General features: G+C 40.9%; 3 protein-coding genes across 3 annotated transcripts in view; 1 reads left to right on the plus strand and 2 right to left on the minus strand.

Annotated features, from left to right (window-relative positions):
- The window catches only part of SMYD3 (SET and MYND domain containing 3), a 397,913-nt gene extending 392,278 nt beyond the window's left edge, over positions 1–5,635 (minus strand). The window contains exon 1 of the mRNA XM_005146023.4: positions 5,462–5,635. Coding sequence (XP_005146080.2) covers positions 5,462–5,625 — 164 coding nt within the window. The 5' untranslated portion in view covers positions 5,626–5,635. The remainder of the gene's footprint in view (positions 1–5,461) is intronic.
- A 6,217-nt stretch (positions 5,636–11,852) lies between these two features.
- TFB2M (transcription factor B2, mitochondrial) lies at positions 11,853–21,979 on the minus strand. The gene is made up of 8 exons (XM_034060263.1): positions 21,208–21,979; positions 20,135–20,223; positions 19,130–19,283; positions 18,595–18,743; positions 17,347–17,436; positions 15,132–15,194; positions 14,208–14,359; positions 11,853–12,836 (listed from the first exon to the last, which is right to left on the minus strand). Exons 1-8 carry the CDS (start codon positions 21,530–21,532, stop codon positions 12,650–12,652), a joined length of 1,209 nt encoding a protein of 402 aa, XP_033916154.1. The 5' UTR covers positions 21,533–21,979; the 3' UTR covers positions 11,853–12,649.
- The window catches only part of CNST (consortin, connexin sorting protein), a 50,313-nt gene continuing 49,618 nt past the window's right edge, over positions 21,480–22,174 (plus strand). The window contains exon 1 of the mRNA XM_031046264.2: positions 21,480–21,800. The gene's annotated coding sequence lies outside the window, so the exon portion shown is untranslated. The remainder of the gene's footprint in view (positions 21,801–22,174) is intronic.

The raw sequence follows: 22,174 nt of genomic DNA on the forward strand, positions 1-22,174 counted from the left end.
TAACAGCAACACAGGAAATTCCTGACCAACCTAATGAGGGCTGTGAGGAAAGCAAACCAGATCACAACGGGTGCCAGAACAACTTACGAATGCTATTCTGAATGACAGAGCTTCCTCCTTTCCCACCTTCAATTTGACCCTGAGCAAAAGGAATAGGAGATGGACTCCAACTTCTATTACAAGCTTTACTCCTCCAGATAAGAATGTTCAAGGCCTTCACATGAGGAGATACTCCAGGAAAGCACAGCCAATGGACTATTCACTCTTTCTTGAAGATTTCCCTGGCAGCATAGGACAGCAGCCTGGAAGCCACTTCAAATATGACTCCAGCTGGCACAATGACAGAAAAAAGTATATCTTGCTCTTTGTAAGGTTGCTTCAATCTTCACTATCACAGCAAAATGATGTGGGGGAGGGAGGGTATTTTCTTGGGAAAAAGCTACTTTTTTTAGGCTATTAGTCATTCAGGTATGGAAACATTTCTGGTGGTGGTGGTGGTGTGCAATTCGGAAGCATTCTCACACGTCTACTTGGAACCTGAAATTCTTACACTTTGTATAGTTCATTCTAATGTACAGATTTTTTTATATGCTTTGCCCTTACCTCACACAAAATCAGATACATCAAGAGACCACAGGACCTGGAATTGCACTGCTGATTAGTCAGAAATGCTACATCAAGTTATAGCATATAATTTCCAGGATTATCCTACCTGGGAAGCACAGAAACTTACCTGCTCCTTATACACACAGTCTCCAATGTCATATGGACCAACTTTATTTATGTGGAAAGTCTGAGAATTATTTTTTATAGAAGTCTAAGGAGTTTTAAAAACCTTGTTATTCCAGTCTATTAACAACCATGAAAATACAATAGTCTACCAAACAAAAAAAACAAAAAGCAAGCACTTTTTATATAAACAAACAATAAAATGTTCATATCATTTTATATCTAAAAATTATAACTATAATTCATCTCAATCTTAACTTAAAAGAATCGATGAAAAGTTAACCATCAAAGAATGTATCATCAAATACTAGTTTTCCACATTTCAGTAGAAGTGTAGAACAAAATGGCTTTCAGCCCACAGAGGGTAGATTTAGATTAGGCATTAGGAACAAATTCTTCCCTGTGAGGTGGGTGAGGCACTGGCACAGGTTGCCCAGAGAAGCTGTGCTGTGACATCCTTAGAACTGTTTAAAGTCAGACTGGATGGGTCTTTAAGCAACCTGGTCTAGTGGAAGGTATCCCTACCCATGGCAGGGGGGGTTGGAATCAGATGATCTTTAAGGCCCCTTCCAACCCAAACCATTCTATTAAAATACAAGTATACCAGGAACACCTAGAGCAACAAAACAGTATGTTTTCAAGAAGCTAGATTACTTTTAAAGCTATATTAACCAGCAACAGAAGTATTTTTCAGAGATAAATGAGGAGACAGTGTGGATTTTATAGCCCCATGCATTACTGGAAGTCTCATATATGCTAAACCTCTATCCACATAAAGAAAGAGCATCCATTAGTGAGCACTACCTAAACACCCAGCACAGCTGGAAGTAGCCAAATTCAGGCACTGTGTTAGCAGAGACACTTTAGCCCTTAAGGAAGCTTCATAGGTTTGTTGGTGGATAATTGGACCTTCGTGGAGAAATCTCCACTGCTACAGAGCCAAAATAATGAGCTCCTTTTGTTCCTTGGCCTCCCAACTGGAGTGTGGAAGAGGTACTTTCGGAGGGTTGAGAGCTAGCTGTGGTCACACAGAGTTGCACTAGTGCAAGCCAGGGTCACAGTGCGATGAAGGATCACACAATCACAACTACCCCCTTCATTACTTGCTTTCTGAATCATACCCTGTGCTTATCTCTACTCAAAATATTCCACACCCTGGTTTTAACTTAGTGGTATTTTTGTACCTTCAGAATACTTAATCTAGACACTCCATACTTTAACAATCATATGTCACCCTTCATGATTATGATAATAAATTAGTTACTATTAATAACAGCAATATAAACCAGCAGCTAATTTTAGAGTCTATGCTGAAGATACAGTACTGAACATAAAGGTGTGTCCATTTGGCTATTATTAAGCCAAGTGAGGTAGAGCAAAGATCATATGCTTGCTGGCCTGTGTTTAGCACTTTGTAGTTGCTCAACTATCTACCAAATTCTTGGTTATATTTCCCATGCTGCAGTAGTGTCTGCTGCCATGGCTACCTTTCCAACAGTGCTAACTTAGATGCTTTTCCTCTCTCTAGGGTATGTTTACAAAACTTGCAGTCACAGAAAAACACATTCATACTTCCTGTTATCCCACTACCCAAGTCTGAACCTCTGACCTAACCCAAACAAATAACACATCTTCTATTTCATAGTCTGTATAGAAATGTTGTACATTACATACCTTCAAATATTTACTTTTCTTAAGTGTTTCTTCTTTAAAGGCATTTGGAAATAGGCTAGTGTTGCCTCTTTTTCCTTCTCTCTCTGTGACACAGACTCTATAAAGTTTGTTTTGCTTGTTCCAAGCGTCAACCAGGACTTAAGTCTTCTTGCAGTGAATTCTTGTAAATACAACCCATCACACAAATGTTTTGTGAAAATCAAACAAACACCAAAGATGTGATCGATTTTCACCCTCATTTTGACTCCTATTCTACAGCAGACTGGGTACCCTGTTGCAGAGAACATACCATCATACAACATAATGTCACATGCTCTATTAAGACACTGATTCCACAGAAACAAACACAGTCCACAAACACTTTTCTTCTTTATCGAAATTTCTATTTCAAAGCAAATCTTTACTAGGTATCCTATCCCTGGGGAGTTGTTTGGGGTTTTTTTAATTGCTAATGGAATATAATTCAAAACAGCTATGTTAATGTATTAAACCAGTTACAGAAGAATATGTTCATATGATTTTTTTTATAGAAGATGAGGTTAAATATTACCTCATCTTCTATAAAAAAAATCATATGAACATATTCTTTAGAAAATACAGGATTACATATATATATTTTGTATATCTAAGCTTTTCAGTATTTGAAAACTGCAATAATATTCACTTCAATTAAGATAAGACTAAGCAGAACTACTGCACTAGCTGAGCTTTCCTCTCTGAATCAGAGCAGCAAAATCTGCCCCCAGCAGCCATCCCTGCCCTGCTTGGGTACCTCAGACCCTCACTGTAAGGACTCATCCAAGATCACAGAGTAAGGCAGCACTTTAGCAAGTCTGTGAACCCAAATCCTGGTGACATCATGCTGCCTCTCAGCAGGCAATCCAGAAATGAGATATTCTGCACATCATTACACATCTTCTGGCTCACCCAGCACTTCTCACCCATCCAAAAGCTGCATTCAACAACACTGAGAGACAAAAGTAAGTATGAAATTACACTTCACAGTACAAAGCCTCAAGCATTGATGGTTATATATAAGATTGTTAAAACGCTAAATCAATGTCAAGCACAAGACCTTTTTTTGTGTGTTACTGTACTGCCACCTAAAGATCAGAGTCAAAAACAGGAACAGTAGTAGACAACATGACTTTTATCTGTAGTCCTGGAAATGAGAATTAATGGTTTTGCTGATGCCTGGTTTTGAACAAAGATCACACTGCGTATTAAATGAAAACCAGATTCCTGAAACAGTTTGATTCCACATCCCACTTCAGCAATACTTCACCATTTTTCTAATTTCCATACATTAAAAAAAGAGTGACCTATGTACAGCTATACTTACCATTTGCTAATTTAACAAAGTCCATTGAGTAAGAGACCACCACCTTTAATTAACCGAGTAAGAGAAAAGTCAGCTTGCACAGTCTTCATCTATAAACTCTGTCTAGCCAGAGTACCTCTTGCAGTGGAAGCTGGACTGTTAGAAAATTATTTTTAACTTACTTATGTAACATTTTTTATCTAACATATATCACTATTTAGCAAAAAAGACACTTTCACATAGGCACAGCCCTTCATGATACACCAGCTGGTAACACCACTATTTCTTCTAGCAAACATTGCCCTGGTTACACTCCTACATCCAGACACTTCAGATTCATTTTCATTCCACCTGTTGCACACAGGCTGCCTTCTGAAGTCTGCAGCATCTCATACCTTGAAGTCAAAAAGTTGCAGGCAGCTACCACCCTGAATGTCTCTGACGTCACAAGCAATACTTCAGATGTATTACCTAAAAATCTTTTTTGGTTTTGTTTTTGGTTGGTCTAGCTTTTTTTTTTTTTGGGGGGGGGGGGGAGTAGAAGAGGGTAGGGTGAGTGAGTGGTGGTGTGTGGGTTTTGTTGGTTTTTATTTGAGGATTTTTGTATGCTGAAATAATATTGCAACACAGACTTTTCTCTGGGAAAATGAGGCTCACATTGTCATTTATTTAAACAGAAGCTGAGATGCCCGGTGAGGAAATCAAGGGAAAACAATAAAGTTTTAATAAAACAAAATATCAAATACTTTCAAAAAGAGTAAATAAAGGCTAGCCGTATTGAATTGTCTCTGTTTTCTAGGTCTGGGTCTTAGTAATTATATATGGTTTTGGATTACCTACCAATATGTTTCAGGTATTAATATTCAGATCTCTTACAAACAGGTCTATCACAATCTGTCTTGATGGAAAATTGGTATAAACCAGCTTTGGTTTACTTTTTAAACAAACACAGACAGGTACCATTGGTTAGCCACTTTCTACTTGTCAGGACCTGCGGCAAGGCTGGCCGCATTCCTTCCACGCATGTCTCCAAACCACGTGCTCCGTGCTCTGGATAAACTGGCGCAGGTGACAGGAAACTGAAACACCTCCTGCTGGTTCATGACGACTGGTGCCTAACGGCTGCTCTGTCGTCCCCTTGGTGGCTGGCCATGGTACAGCCTCACACTCTAGTCAGATGGATGGCTTCCTTGCGGGGCTACAGCGCACAATAACCTCACCCTCACCACCACCGGTGGTTCTGAGCCGGGCGGCGACTGTGGCACAGCGCTCCCCACGGCTCCTCAGCGCAGCCCGCAGCTGGCCAGCTCCAGCCTTTGGCCCCCCGAAGCGATAAGCCAATACCAGCGTTCTGCCGCTCCCAGCCCCGCCGGACTGGGGAAGTGCTCCGAGGGGTAGGCTGGCACCTCCGGCCAGCGACGAGAGAAAGCGCCGCCGAGCCACCTCCAGCCCTACCGACTCCGCTAGCCTAGGCAACTTCTGCTAACTTCCCGCGCCCGGGGAGAACTCCCCGTTGGAAAACCGTGCTAAAAGCGCCCTGGCTAGGAAGCGCGGCGGACAGCGGCACACCATGGCCCTCAGCCTGCGCAGCACCCATCCGCTCCTTACCGCGCCACTTTCAAAGCCTCCCCCCACCCCTGTACGGCCCCATGCGGGCGCCTCGGAGCTGCCTCGCCTCGGCGGAAGAGGCGGAGCTGGCGGGAGAGGCAGCTTCCGCGTCCGCGCGCACGCCGGTACCTGCGGAGGCAATGCTCGCACACGCTGCCCAGCTGCTCTTTAGTGACGACGTAGGCGAAGGGCTCGGCGCGGTAGAGCAGCTCTCCGGGGCGCACCCGCCGCCGGGCGCGGAGGCCGCTGCCCTTGCCAGGGCTGAGAAACCGCTCCAGCACCACCGGCTCCATCCGCTCTCCCCCGCGGCCACAGGCAGAAAGAAGCGTGCGGCCGCCCCGCCCGCCGCCTCTCCCGTGACGTGACGCTACCGCCGCCATCTTAACTGCGGGAGCGGGCAAGAGGCGGCTGCCCTTCTTGTTGGGGGTCGGGCAGAGGTTTCCGTGCTCTGGGACCTGGTCTCCCGCATGCACTGGGAGGCCGTGGGGCAGAGAGCAACGCCTTACTTGAAACCGGGTTAATAACGCCCTTCGTTAGCACATCCGCCTGTGATGCTAAGCAAAGAATTTATTTATGTTTCTAAAGGAAGTTACAAATAGGGAGTATGTTGGAGATTTTCAGTTACTTTCTAACTTTTTGTGTTGCTTTGTTCGTTTTTAGAAGGAATGAGGCTGATTGGAACCCTCCTGAGACCTCACTGTGGCAACCTCCTGTGCTGCGCAGCCATCCCACTGGAGGCTCAGGAGACACCTGAAGCGGGTGCCGTATCAGCCCTATTCAGCACCATTACTGCTTCAGTTCCTTATCAACCCAGCCTCAACACTGACACCAACGTGGGAAATAAACACATACAAAAATAAAGTGGCACGAGGACAACTGAAGGTTGCATACCCACAGCTCTATGCAATGAAGTGAACTTCCTAGGGCCTGCACTGTGCAGAGGTCGGTGGACCTCTTCATCCCTAGACCAGCGCCATGTCCTCCAAGAGGCTTCAGGATACCAGAGAGCCCCTAATTAACTAAGAGCAGCCCTCTGAAATGGTGGTGCTCAAAGCCCAAGAGAAAAGTGCTTGCAGTATGGGTCTGTGTAGTTTTCATTCATTTATGAGATGACACACATGGTGCAGGCTAAATATGCTAAAATGTAGGTAGACTTAGCCTGGTTTTCCTTATTATGCCTACAGAGGAAGTTAGGGCTTGGGTTTTGGAAAGGAGCATTGAGTAGTCCTGTCAAAGACTTGAGAGACAGGTGTTAACAGTTCTGCAAAACAGCTTTTCATTTCTGAAACATACTTATTTTTGTTGCCTCAGTAATGATTATTTCAGTCTGCAACTGTTTTCATCCAAGTTACAATAGGGTAACCAGAAATGGCAATATGCATAACCAAAATACTGCTGTTGGGAAGAACCAAGGTACATCAAGCCACAGGATTTCCACCGAAACATGTATTTTGACATTCACTTAAAAGCTGCAGTGATATAATTCACTATCAAAAGAACTAGGAACAATCTGACTGGCAGTTAAATCATCATGCACACACATATGCTTACCTTTAGCTCTCCTAACAATTTTTTAAAAGACATTCAATTACAGATATATCGTGAGATACTCAAGAATCATCCTTAACAGTTATTAAAACAATAAACAACCTCTGTATTTGGCTTGTATGCTTTACTCCTTCACCTATGTTAATTTTCTCTGTTTCCCTGTCTATGCTGTTTTATTGAGTTTCTAAAAAGGCATTGCCCAAAACCTGTAGCAGAAAGAAACCCAGTAATAACAGAAGTTAATGTCTGTCTCTTGAGTGAATAAACTTAAGAGATGAATGGTCAAACCACACACAAAAGGCATGAAGTTAAGTCTTATGCGTGAACTACAAAAAGTGCACTCAGGGAAGAGCTAATATCAATATACAATACCAGTTGACACTTTCATTCTTTTCTCAGTTATTCAGGTCAGTTTTTCTCACTCACATGTCCCACAACACAACAAAATCTCACAAAGACTTTTTGAGGGAACGACAGTCAAATTCTCACACACACAAAACCACAACCTTAGAGAGTCCAGCCACTCTAGGAAGACTCCAAGTATGAGTACCTGAATAAAGCGGCTTTCATCAGCTTGGCATAAGTTGTACAGATAAATAAGCCATGGAAGCCTAAGAACAAGTTTTGGCTGACATTGCATCGCAATTGATATGACAACATAATTGTAATAATAGAGGCTTTTCAAGTACAGATAAGCTTTTAAACGCAGCATAGACATTTTCATTGGTGCTGTGTTGGATATTTCAACAGCTGTAAGAAGAGCCTAGAAAGCAAATTCTGTATATCTACAGTTTATAGACTGGTCTGCCTAAGAGGGCCATTCAACACAGTCCTTGAGCAGTGGCAATCAACAGAACACGAACTCAAATGTTTGGAAATGTCAGCCTCTTTTTTCTGAAAAGAATAATGACATTATGGCTATATATCCAAATAAGTAATCATTTAGCCCTTTATTTAGTTGAATTAATAATTCTTGTTATCAGTATGGGGTTTTTATATGACCAAGTCATCCATTGATCTAGATAGGTTAGACTCCCCAACAGCTATTTGAAATGCATGACATGTTCTGGACAGAAGCAGCTGTCAAGGCATGTAATGGAGGCACTTTTGTGGGAAATACCACTTAATTGTGGCTGATGCTGCTGAATTAGTCATACTTCCTTACTGCCGGTAGATGAGACACCTTAGTGGAAGTTTAGCTCTTCTATTTCAAGACAGCGTGTTTTACAACATGAGTTTATAGAAAGAATCACAGTAAAGAAATAATAAAAATTCTGCTTTTTAGCCATAAACATGCAATACCCATTCCAGCCAACATAGCATAAACACATTTTTTTTCTGGAAGAAAATTGTTGCTCAAAACACAAAATGTCAAATTTTGGATTAGTAGAAAATCTGTGTTGCTAATGGCACAGAAGAGCGATCAAATAATTAGTTGAAAGCTTGTAAGCACATACAGATCTTCTATGAACACACAGGAAGCTCTTGACACTGTTTCTTAATTTTTAATTATGTGCATTAAAATTAAAATGAAAAAAGTTAAAAATTGTATCTGGAATGTAAAAAAAAAAAACCAAAAAAAAATAAAAACACCACTTGCAAATAAAAAATTCACCACCTCACTGCAGAAGCATTTTAAGCACAAATTCATAATGAATTTCACTCAGTTACATAGATTTGACCCATGGATTTTTTAACTTTACAAAAACTTTCTATCTGGAGTCTTCCCTGTCTCAAACACACTACTTCCTTTCAAATGGCAGAAATAAGCTTCTGAAGTTCATCAGTGTAATTTCTTAGCTGTTTATCTATTTGATGTCTTATCGCTAGTATCAAGTACATCAAGTGATAAAGTCTTGCTTACATTATGAGTAATTGACTGTTACATTTGGTGTATCTTAAGTACCCCTAATTTCTCTTGGGCTTTGTATGCTTGCTTCCTGTTGTGTTCTATCAGCTGGGGACAGCCAGTGTGTCTATTTTTAGCAGTGACATGTTAAACAACACACCCAAAGAAAGACACAATAGCTGTTGAGCTATTCAACATACTATTCACTCACTATAAGGTGAGTGAATAAACATCTCCCGCTGACTTGTTGTCCCTATTGGAAAAGTTACATGTTATTCCCATTTTCTCAGGGTTTGCAGAAGAAAGGTAAAGCTTGGCTAATTAAAGGCTTGCAAGCTTAGATTGAAGTTTTCAGTCCACATCCCCATAGCTTGCATTTAGCCTGCCAAAACAATTCATTCAACACATTTCCAAGGAAGCCTCAGGTTCTCCCTATAACACTTACGTATCTTAAGCTACACCACACAGTTTCTAAAGTTTTCTGTGGATATTTCTATCAACATTATCATTACCTGCAAGGCTAAGCTGTGATTATTGAAATGACCAATGCTGAACAAGCCTAGTAGCCAGTATATGCACATTCCACCTTAACAACCCCTTGTCACATCACCAGTACAAGATGACAAACCCTTCTTCTGTATCAAAAGAGAACTACAAAGTATAGAATCCAGTTTGACTGATCTAATTCCAAGTGGCAGAATTTCTCATTAATTGGGCATTATAAGGACCAAGGTTTTTTTCTGTTTGCATTTGTGTTTGCTATAATTTCACACAGTCAAGTAGCAAAACCTTAGGCAATTTCTATCACAGCCATATAATTTTCTTTTACAGGCAGATGGATGGCACAGTATGAGGGTCATTCAAAAAGACTTAGCACCTCTGAAGTTACAATCAATACACAAACTGTGACATATGGGTGCTTTAATATGGCATACCAAAAGCCATTTTCTTACAGCTCCTCTAAGAAAGAGTATTTGGAGAGTGGGAACAATACATACTTTAGTTGTGCTTGATAGATGTATCACACGTGTTCATGTTTTAGACGTTTATGAATAAAATCGCTCGTGAAAGGGAAAAAAAGGTAGAAATTGAGGAAAAAGAAACCCAGACTGGAAATAATCAAAAGGAATATGCTACACTGTGGACCTTCTGTATGAACATTGTAATCTTCATCTCATCCAAGGGCACAGATTAGACAGGAAAACACAGGAAGAAACAGACCTGTCCAGAAGCTTGCAGCTATTTTATATCTTATTATAAATTATATGTAACTTATATCTTGTATTTTAATAGTGCCATAACAGAAAACTATGTGAAAACAACTGAATTGTGCAACAATTTCAAATGTTGGTGCTAATTTCAAAATACTTTTTATTACTGTATCTCACACAGTCACTCACAAATTAAAGCACTTTCAGAAATGGGAAACTGCTATACCCCTATGATAGAAAAGTAGTTTCTGTATACCCTTAGGTCTCAAAAGTTAGCATTAACATTTTCTCTTCTGTGAGGACTAGCATTTTATATTTTGAGTGAATTTGGAGGGTTTTCTTCTCTTTGACTAGCGTTTTTGAGGTTTACTAAACTGTAAATATTAACCTGAATTTATATACTGTATTCCTAGTTGCAAGTTGTGTCTTTGCACTTAAGTCAAAGTGAAAATATGTTGGTTCAATTTTCCAACAACATATTGAACAATACAGCAAAGGCAGTTATAAAGAGGAAAGGGACGCAAGTAGTACAAGGTTGCTTAAAAATTGTAACAAAAATATACGAGCTTTTATATATAATTTAAAATTTCAGTGAAAATTTGCATTCAGCATATCCTACAGAAGCTGTAAATCCGCATCAGTGGAAAGTACTGAGCAGATAACCACAATTAATCAAATCCGTAGACCTACCTCATTTTCATTCCCGTTTTTATTTGCAAACACCACTAATTTTCATTTTTTCCATCTATACCAAAACCATTTTTATAATGTCAGTTATTGTTCACATTTCACATTTGTGATCAGGGCCACATATATTGCTTATACTTAAGACTTAATGGCAGTTCTCATTAGCATTAAACCTTCTCATTTCAAGTCCCCAGTTACACAGTCTTCCTTCCACTTACAGACTCCTGCTATTAACTTTGGAGTCCCTGCATTATCTCAGTAAACCCTGTTTTCCAAAAGTAAAAAAAAAAAAAAATCACAGCTAATTATTTTTTTTTCACTTAATGTTTGAAATGTTATCAGAACCACAGTTAAAGTTTATAGACAGTGGTGATTCTGTATTTTATGCAATGAATACTTCTGATACAGCAATGTAACACATCTTGCTGCAACAAAAGCAAGGTATTTGATTCACAGTGGGGGGAGGAATCAGCCCAAGGGACACTGCATTCTTGTAGACCAGTAGATAACAGAGTTAACCATCTACTGAGATTGCAAAAATGTGGAATAGCTTCTGTTAATGCAAGTTACAGTCAATTTATAACCCAAGTTATCTGAAATAGGAAGAGACATAAATAGAAAGAAAGCCACAAATCTTCATGATGTTCTATACCAGAACACCAGCAACCCTCAGGGACAGACTGAAAGTTAAACCTCAGCCTTTCCAGTAGTTTCATCATAGCAACATTACAAGGGCTTTTCAGCAGCTTAGATAGCTGCAGCCTACCTAGCAGGGTGAACTGAGGCTGCCTGAAGTCAATTTTGATTCTGCAGCAGGAACCACCAGAGAAAGACAGAGATGAATGTATGTCACATCTCTAGCTCACACTACACTTAAAAAATACAATTCTGTGTGTGCATTGTTTTGGCCACTGCTGTTTTCCAAGCCTGAAAATACCTCAGCCTTTACCAAAGAGGTATTTTGTTAACTAGTATTCTGCTAAAAAAGTGAATTGTGGGTGCCACAGCTCTTCCCAGAGGAGATAGTATAGAACACAGAATAAGAACAGCCTGTTAGCACTATCAGGCAACAATTTAACAGTTACACAAACAGAAACTAGGAACAGGTTGCATTGTGGAATAGTGTGGCTAAAGAGAGAATTTTAGCAGCATATGGTTTTGAAGTGATTTTGTGTATATATATATATATATATATATTACACATTAAACAAGACATATTGACAAAGGTTGCAGGTAAGGTGATTTTATTTTTCCAAACTGTTTATACAGAACAGAATGTTCTGGTGACTTATTTTAAGTTTAAAAACAAAGATAAAGCCTACACGCATACAGGTGTTCGCATTATTGTACTGTGAAGTAGAACAGGCTCCCCAGCGTTCTCAAATTTTCAAAAGAATGAACTGTTAGGACTTTCTCTCCAAGAGAGATTACATATTTTAGTTAAAAAAAACTAGCAAACAAAACAACCAAACCCCAAACTCTCAGTTGGTGTTTTACCATGCTGTCATTACCTTGTCTTCTATTAACCCACCGCTATTGATTTATTACTATTGACTTTAGAATGCAAAGTTTTTAGATCAGGAGACAACATAACAGATTCAGTCATTGTAAAGACCTATGTATTTGGGGAATCTCTGAAAGGGCATTAACAATCATGAAGCACTAAAGTACAACTGCACAAATAACAGTATTTGGTCTGTTTTGGTTTTTTTTCAAATGTAAATATACAGCAGTGAAACAAAAAGTTCTGTTTGAGTGGTACATCCAAAAGCAGCAGGTCATTAATATGCTCCTGAAGAAGATGCAGAGTTTTGTCCATTCTAGGTAGGATTGTGATCAAGCAACTGTGAATCCATTACTTTCATTCTTTGTAGAAGGGCTCTAGTTACTTTCTAATTTTATTTTCCTGTTTGGACAGAAAATCGTGTAGGTAACAGTATTTCTGATTTTATTTAAATCATTTCTTACCAAAGTAATCTTCCAGAAGCAAACATGATCTTCCAAAAGACAGCAGCTTTAGATTTAGAAGTTTATGTTCCTTGTATTTTCAAACACTTCATCATGCCACCAGTTTTCAGTAAATATATTAGAGCTTTGCAAAGCCTCAAAAAGACGCTTATAGTCTTCTGGGTATACGTTACGTGTTTGAACGTTTTCTGGAATTTCTAGTTCTCTCAGTAACTGGCTACCATTCTCCAAGCTCCATGAACTGAAACAAACAAACAAAATCATAATGGAGCATTCTCACTGTAAAAAAATAAGGAACAAGAAACAGAATCTGAAGGGCCATTTCACTCTTCTGCAGCTTCTAAAAGTTAAAATCTTCCAACAACACAAGTTATTTTCAATGTCTACTGCAAATCGGAAGAAACCTCTGCTAGTAAGACATATCAACACCAAAGTCCCCAGCAGAAAATACCAAACTACATAAGCTCCTTGTTAGAGGGTGGGTGCCCTCCCTCCTCTGCCCCAACAGCGTAGGTCAGTAAAAGGCATTAGAGAATAAAAAGGGATATTGTACAATACCTAAGCAGTTAAAGCCAAGGTCATCTGCAAGAAGATGATTCAGTATAGCATGAGCTAGTGTGACTTACACTTCCAAGGTATTTTCTTCTATAAACACATGTATGCACTGTCTCTCCACCTACATCATTGCTATGAAAACTATTTATAAATGTGCATATACATTAGCTATTTCCCAGACAATAAAAGGGTGTATAAATACACAGAAGATGCACATTAGAAGCCTTCAAGGTTAGGTCCACTTCCTGGCTTAAGGATCTGCATGGAGATCAGGTACAGCACTGAGCTTTAAGAAAGAAATCTATTATGGCTCATTGCACTTGTCTTTGCTAAATGAGTTACTGGAATTTATTATCTGCCTTTTTTTTTTTCCCTTTCTGGAAATTAGCTTTCATAAACTATTACCAGAAATTAGAAATATATTCATTATTTTCATTAACAAGTTCAAATCATTGCTTTCCAGACTGTAAACACTTCCTGTTTACGGGAAAAAAAAATCTACTCATCATGAAGCAAAATTAATAGCTCCAATATAATAGCAAAAAGAATAATTAAAGAGTTGCATAATTGGTAAATAAGTCTAAAACCTAATTTTTTAATTAGATAACAAAAAGCTATTCGAGAGCCTCCCCACTCCACCTTCAATAACCTTCAGCTGGTTTCATTAGTATTACTTTGATGTTTGTTATAAACTGGAACTCTCAGCTTTTAACTTCTGCACATGCAAAACTCTTCATGACTTTCTTTTTGCAGATACATAACCTCACTTCCATTGGAGGTACACTTACTGCACATCTACATTCTAAATACCTGTCAACCTTCCTGTCAAACCTCAAGTTTTTTATCATCTGTGAATAGAGGCCAGGAAAAGTTCCCAGAATATGGTACTGCAATATAACCACAATCTTCTATTCTACATGTAGACAGTTACTTAAAAAAAAAGAAAAAAAGCTGTATTTCAACTGCAAATAACTACTGCTTTGAGAACATTATTTTAGTATTTTCCTATATTTCTCTGAAGAAAAAAAAATAAAAACTGTAATTCTTTCTTACTTACTTTAATCTGTCAATAAGTCTAGACTTAGGTTTAGCAAGACACTGTTTCACCATGAAAATAAAGATGGGTGAATTTTGGGGATTCAAACTTCCTGTAAATAGATTTTGCTGAGGAGTCAGTCGTACCAAACATAAATGGTCATTTGGCAGCCGCTGAAAAAACAAAACAAACAAAAAGACAAAAAACAAAATAAATCACTGAAAAGTCATCTTTTAGACACGTTTGTCTTTAGCTCAGATTTTCATCTGTGCTAGCAGTAACACTTCTTAGACAGTTTTAGAAGTCTTAACAAGATGATCTCATTGGAAACAGGCTTTCAAATTTTGTTCTAGAATGAAGATGTTTTAACTCTCCTAACCCATAAACAATAAAGGAAACAGGAAAAAAAAACAGATATACTATCACTTGGGGTTTAAAGATTTAAATTTCTTTGTTGAAATAGGTAACACAGGCTTGATGTGAATTTTCAAGATATTATGTGGCTTACTTTCCACTCCTCAATTTAGCTTTCAGACTCATACTTTTCAGCAATTAACTAGTGCGTGGGATCTACACTGGACATGCAAATAACCATTTTTATCAAAATCAACAGCTTACTAATTGTGCTATTACTTGTGGTAACACTTGTTTTGTTCAAGCAGGTAGATGTTACCCTGTCAGTCATTTCTTTTGAAAAAGATTTTACCTGTTCACATCCTTTATGCTGCTTATTCACTGTATTTTTTCCTTCATGACTTAGTTTCTAAGTTAATAGCAGTTCTTTACCTCACTTCTGATGCATCTACATGCTATCCTTAAGTTTTAATTAGAAGAACACATCTTTAAAACGTATGTGTAAATGCTGTTATAAAGTTATTTTAACCTTTCAATTAAAGTGGTTTAGCTGCATCTCCAAAAGGAGAGACGTACACACAATGATCTTACCACGCTTTTCGGTATTGCCAGTCCCCCATTTTTCAAATTAGTGAAGAACGATGACCAAGGTTCCTATGGGAAGGAGCAGATATATTACAGAATTGAAGTGCTTCGCTGCAATAGACTATTTCAATTCAAAGGGGCCTATAATGATCATCTAGTTGAACTGCCTGAGCAATTCAGAAGTTAAAGCATTTTGTTAAGGGCATTGTCCAAATGCCTCTTAAACACTGTCAGGCTTGGAGATTGATCACTTCTCTAGGAAGCCTGTTCCAGTGTTTGACTACCCTCTTGGTAATGAAATGCTTCCTAATGTCCAGCCTAAACTTGCCTTGTGCAGCTTCAATTTCCATGCATACTATCACTGGATAGCAGGGAGATCAGCATCTTCCTCTCCACTTCCCCTCCTCAGGAAGTTGTGGAGAACAACCCGGTCACCAGCTTGTTTAATTTCATCACCTTAATCACAGCTTGATGCTTCAATCTATATAGATCCCTCTGTAAGGCCTTGTCCTTCAAGAGAGTCAACAGCACCTCCCAGTTTGCTATTATCAGCAAACTTGCTAATGGTGCATTCAAATCCTGCATCCAGATCATTTGTACTGAACAGGATATTGAATTGGACTGGCCCTAGAATTGAACCCTGAGGAAGAGCACTGGTGACTGGCTGCCAAAAGATGTAGCCCCATTCACTACAACCCTCTGAGATCTGCCCTTCAGGCAGTTCTTCACCCAGCACACCATGAACCTGCTCATCCCACAGCTGGAAACTTGTCCAGAAGGATGCTGTGAGGGACAGTATCAAAAATATTAGCAAAATCCAGAAAAACTACCGTTCTTCCACTAGGTGGGTGATCTTATCACAAAAGGGTATCAAACAGAACTTTCTTTTGTGAGCCCATGGTGACCGTGCCTCGTGATTGCATTATTCTCTAAATGCCTTTCAACAGTACCCTCTATAGTCTTCTCCATAATTTTTCCAGTTTCTGAGGTCTGGCTAACAAGTCTGGGGTTAGTCTAACAGTGTCCTGAGCCTTCTCTCACACCTTTTTTGTAGACTGGAATAACACTAATGAGTTTCCACTAAGCAGGGACCTCCTCAGATTCCCAAGACATTTGAGAAGGGTCCTGCCGTAATATCTACCTGCACCTTCAGTACTCTGGGATGTACATGGGGCCTTGAGGCCCCACAGACTTGGGGACATTCAGCTGATATAGCTGGTCCCTTACAATTTCAGTGTCCACAAATGGAAAATTGCTGCTCCCACACTGGACAGCCCAAGGTCTATTGGTATTGTTAAAGACTTCTGAAGAAAAAAACACATTAAATGGCTCTGCTTTTTCTTCATCCCTATTAGTCAGACAGTACTTGTTGAAGATTGCTATCTTATTCTTCAACACCTTAGCATTAATCTTAATACATACCTTGTGGTATAAGGTATTTGGAAGAAACAGCGAAGCTTTTAATTTTATATTAGCAAAACATTTAAGCTATGAAGGCAGATTTCTAGAAAAGCAGATTACAAAGATAGATAAAAACCATGAAGTAAGTGAAAGTAGATGGACACATGCTCATGTTGAGGTAGAGGGACAACATAAAAAACTTTTTAAAACTAAATCATCGCATGTTTGACAAGGTAAGACAGTTATTCGCTAGCAGGAGAAGCAGGCCTGCTTGGAACATAAAAGCACCAAGACTCATAAAAGTGTTTATACTGAATGCAGCTCAGGAATTTGAAAGCATACATGACAGCAAAATGCAGAGGACATAAAGAGCAGGCTGTGACATGCTGCAATAGCAATCTTCCAGTATCACACAACCCTTAGTAAGACAGAAAAGACTCATCTGTTCTGCAAACATCTCTTTCTTACATACCAGCTCCTGAGAATAAATGTTTTGTAGTACAGTGGCTTCTAATGGAAATACTGACCTCATAGTTAATGATGCTGCTTACACAAAACATGACTGTGTCGTGGTTTAAACCAAATCCGCACAGTTCGCTCACTCACTCCCCCCCTCGCTCCCCCGACTCCTGGAGAGTTAGGAAGGAGAACCCATGACAGACTGTTTCAGGTTTTTACATCCAAATGTTTTGGACAGCTTTCCAACTAATTTAAATGTAAAACTAGCTTCCAATTAGTTCACTATAGTAAAACACTATAAATCCTTTGCTAAAAATAAGTCCATAGCATTAGACTATGTCAGCTGGTACAAAAAACTTACCATGTGCAGTAGCTGAATTTCATATCCTAATTGACAAAGTACAGTAATTGCTTGGTAACTCCCAGCATTCCCAGGCTTTCCTGTTAATATCTAACAAAATGGCAAAAAAGAGCATTTTTGTTGCATAAACTGAGACTGCTTCTTTTATCTAAGCAAAATCCTTATATATAAACATATATATAAAACAAGTGCTAAAAATTCAGAGTTAAGTCTAAAATTCCAAGGTAAAGTTTCATTAGGCCTCAAATACATACTTTGTGCTATTTTAGTACATCTTTCAGAACACACGGTTAGAAGACATTATGGCAGTCTAAATATTTTTCCACAGCAATTATTTAGATAACTGAACTGTGTAGGAATTTCCAGCTTATACTTTCCGGTCCCTTTTAAGGCAGAGAAGTATCACAGGGAAGAGAAATGGGAATTATGTTTTCTATAAAAACCATAACATGGGCAGAGTTATCAGCTTGCACCGATAAAGCAATATTCCCAGTAAGACACACAAGCGAAGTAAGCCAAACATTAGGTGACCTCACTGAACATTAAGCAGCTTGCACAGTCATCATCACCCTGATCAATATTACAGATTAAACAACTCTTAGTGCAAGAAGAAAAAACTCGTGGTTATTCTCAAACAGGGCAAAGAGAACAGTAATTAGCAGGAAGATTTTATTTCTCATAATAGATTTAGAGAGTCTCATCATATGATCAACTAAAAAACCCTCAAACCAACCAACCAACCAAAAAAAAAAACCCCAAACAAAAAGGAGCCAACAATCCCCACTAAAAGAAGATTCCGATTGCTTTTACTTAGGCACACAATAAAACCAGAAAACTTAATAAAAACCACAGCGAATGCATTAAATGAATAGGCTGCCCCCTGTTTGCTCAAGAATCTAGCCATTAAAAACATACCATGTAAGTGGATATTTCAGTGGTGTCCAACCTGTCATTTTGCAGAAGAATATACTTAGGACTTTCAAACTTTTTCAGTAGGGTCTTAGATATAACACAAGTTGTGTAAGCACACTGGGAAGTCTTTGCTTACTTAAGTAATTAAAGGTCTGTGGCGCTGTATGAACTTCCCAGTTTCACAGAACTGTAAGTACAGTTCTAATGGTTTGGGACAGCATAAATTAAGAATATAACCCAGAAAGCTGCTCTGTAGGAAAAGAAGTTTTCTAGCAAAACCAGTAACTTCCATGAAGCACTACTTACTCTTTACTACCTGTGAAATCTTACACATACCTTGTACTCTTTTTCACTGATAAAGATGTTGAGTTCTGCTCTTCCGTATCTGTATATGGAACTGCATTCATAGAGGGCAAAAAGATGCCTCCAAAGTATGAGCCTTTCCTTGCTTTGTGGTAAGATTCCAAAAAATTTCACAGGTGTGTCTGCATAACAGTGTGTAAAAGTATCTTCAAAATTTTGCAGTATTAACTAGACAATGTCATTAATTCTAATGCGTAAGCCACAAACAATTATAAAAAAAGTCTGTCAGCTCATGTTGTCCAAGAACAAATACAACTCAAGCTGTAGTCAAAGTTAAGGCCAGTTTGCATTAGACTAAAGTAAATAATAAACATATACCAGCAATTTCATATTCCCATAAGGGTGTTCTGAAGCTATCAAGAACGTAAATAACGCTGAAATGTAAGAAATAGTATCTAATAATCCAGCATATATATTATATACATCCTGAGCAAATTCCAAAGATTTTGCCAAATTGCCTATGCACCCTTCAAATGTATTTGTAACTTGTGTGATCATATACATGTACCTGCCCTCCAAGGTACTGCTGCTACACCCACAGTTTCAAAAAGTTTCTCAGAATATACTGCAGGTGGTTTCGCTGTTCCAGTCACCAAAGGATCCAGTCTGCAGAAGTCACCGTAAATTACCTTTAATTGTCCATCCAAGCTGTTCTCTAGGGACTGAATAAAATTAGCTTCAGCTGAAGAAATCTGGATGCAGTAACCTGCCTTCCGAAACACCCAAGCCAACCACCAAAAAAATGTTCAAGCACTACCTAAAATTGTTACTCAATCAACAAGAGTTAAATCTCAAAGCTGCTTCTTACAGCTGACTAAAAATTAGCTTCCTTCATTACATGGGGCATTTTGACATTTTCATGTTCTTCAACTGCAGCTTTAAAGCACATTCTTAAATTAGTAAGATGTTCTGCAATGTGTTACAAAAAAAGGCTACACTCAGCTACGCAAACCACTGTATTTCATGATTTACAAATTGAATTCTGCCTTTTAGAGACGTTTCAAATCGGGTGAGAGTCTTTGGTTCTAAACTTTTACATTACAGCACTGTAACACAATCCTTCTAAGTGCAACTTCTGCAGCTATGTCTGACCACCTGTGAATCCACACAAAGCTAAAGTAACAGGACAAGACAACACATGCGTCTTAATGTTATCAGTCAACAGTGGGACAATAGATTAAATAATACTGTGTGATAATCAGAATAACCAAGAGTATTTTTACAGGTTTCTTAAAGCTACAAACATCTTTCTTAAACATACTTATGATGACTCTGACTAGTATTAGCCTCAAATATATGCACGAAACTAGCAATAGGAACTTGACTAGCGACTGTGAACTTGAATTCCCATATACCCAATGTCAAACCAGCTAATTACAAATAGTTATTTCAGATGTTACAAGTAACAGTCAACAGCTAAGTCCTTTCTGATCCAACAGGTACTACACAACTGTAAGTTAATTTCTAATTTCCCTTGAAAGAATAATAATGTGCTACCAAATCAAAAGCATACCTGTAAGTTTGGAAGAAAAGCTGGGTTATTTTCTAGAGCTACCACTCTAACACCTGCATTGAGCAGAGTTCGGGTCAAGACTCCAGGACCTAAGTGGGGGAATAAAATAAATAAATAAACCCATCTGAAGTGCATTTTCTTCTAAGTGCTTTCCTTTAGTGATTTTCCCACCCTAGCACTTGGGCCACACCACCTTCAGTAGGTGGCAACTTGTGTCTGTTTAAACAGACTTCAAAACGAGAGTTAGAGAAAGATTTATAAAGAGCATGCCAGAGATCACCCAGTGAATTATTCTAAGCACAGCATTAGAATTAGATGCTTATGTACATCAGATTCAATGTTTCAAAGATTTCTATTATTTCTTCTGATAACTGAAATATACTTTGAAACCTTACCCATACAAACCATACCCATACTTATTCTACAAGTAAAATCCCCTCTGCAGAACTGTAAAAAAACCCAACATTAAGTATCTGCAGAGGGCTAGGTGCGTGATGGCGCCAGTCTTAGGGTGTGTTTTTACTAACAAAGTTCACCTACAAACCCTAAAAGACTATCCGGACAGAAATTTACATCTCTGCTTACTCCACAGCAAAGCTTTAACACCATTAATTCAGGTCTCCAGAACGAACACTCTCTCATTCCCCCAAAGCTCTGCATAAATGGATATAAGGGCACGCACACCCACCCCACCCACCCCAGGCACAGCGCAGTGCTGCGACACTCAGCCGGTCCTGCCGGTCGCCAACACCCGCCCCGGGAGGGCACCAAGGCGGCGGCAGGCACAGACCTAGCACGGATCCAGTCTTGGAGGGCCCGGGTAGCGCCATTACGCAACGGAGCCGCCGGAAGTCCCGGGAGCAGCAGGGCCCCGTTCCCTCAGGACCACCACTCCTCAGGACCCCGGGACAACAGCCCAGGGGCCCGTTATACCGGTGGCAATCGCGGCGGCTCACACTGACCCCACAAGGTCACCGGGACACGCCAAGCAGCGCCTCGTCCCGGCGGCCCCGGAGCGGCTTACCGCTGGAGGGCGGCGGGAAGAGCGCGGCCACAGCCTCGGGGCAGCTTACCGGGACCGCACTCGACCAGGACAGGCTGGGAGCCTGGGCTGGCTCCGCGCTGCAGGCTGCGTTGCACTTTGCGCGCCAGCCGTGGGCAGGTGATGAAGCGGCGGACTACGACACTGGTATGCTTCACTTGCTGCACCAGCTGTTCCGCCTCCGCCGCCTCCGGCACCCGCAGGCCGGGGCTCGGCCACTGCCCTGCCGCCCGCCTCGCAGTCACCCAGCACGGCGGCAGCCCGCGCAGCAGCGGCCGCAGCCCTGCCGCCAGAGCCGCTGCCAGGAGGCGGCGGCAGCAGCCCGCGGCGCCCGGCGGCACCGGGCCTGCCAGCATCGCCACGCTGCCGACTCCACGCTAGCGAGCACCGGGAGCGCGATTGCCGCGGCAACGGGAGCGTCACTTCCGCCTCTCCCCGGCCTCTCTAGCGCGCTTCCGCTCTATCGTCGGAGATCTCTTGTCCAGCCGCCCTCTCTATGGTGCCAGCCCTGCACCGCCGGGAGCTTGCGGCAGCTGCGGCGGCGCCGCGTGGCGGGACCGTCCCCTCGTCTCCACGCCATGCCGAGCGGCGGGTCCCGGACGTCCGAGCCGCAACAGGGCTAAGGTGAGCTGGCAGGGGCTGAGCCGCAGCTGGAGGAGGGGATGGAGGGATGTTTACCCCGCTGCCTCCTTCCGGAGACTACCGGCTGGTGAGGGCCGCCAGGCGGGCGGCGGGAAGGTGCCGAGCCCGTCGTGTCGCCGGGAGACACCGGCGATGTCAGCACCTTCCCACCGGGGGAGGCGGGGAAGCTCCGACGTGGGGCGAGCAAGGGAGCGAGCGCGGGAGGCAAGCGGAGGCCAGCGCGGGCGGCTGGCTGAGGTGAGGTGAGCCGAGCTCGCTGCCCGACTCAGCCGAGATGTCAGGTGCTGGCGCTGCGGCTCCTCCAGCCGGAGTGGTGCCCTGGGGCAGGCCGGGGAGCTCAGACGTGTGGCCGAGAT

The sequence above is a fragment of the Melopsittacus undulatus genome, chromosome 3 (genome assembly GCF_012275295.1).
Source record: "Melopsittacus undulatus isolate bMelUnd1 chromosome 3, bMelUnd1.mat.Z, whole genome shotgun sequence".
Taxonomy (NCBI): Eukaryota; Metazoa; Chordata; class Aves; order Psittaciformes; family Psittaculidae; genus Melopsittacus; species Melopsittacus undulatus.

Bases quoted from the DNA above. Each gene is read 5' to 3' on its own strand.
- TFB2M (XM_034060263.1), bottom strand. From the start codon at position 21,532: ATGCTGGCAGGCCCGGTGCCGCCGGGCGCCGCGGGCTGCTGCCGCCGC. The intron at 18,744-19,129 runs GTACATGTATAT...ACTGTTATGCAG, and splicing joins AGCAGTACCTTGGAGGGCAG to ACACACCTGTGAAATTTTTT. The intron at 15,195-17,346 runs GTAAGTTTTTTG...TCCTTCCCATAG, and splicing joins AAATTCAGCTACTGCACATG to GAACCTTGGTCATCGTTCTT.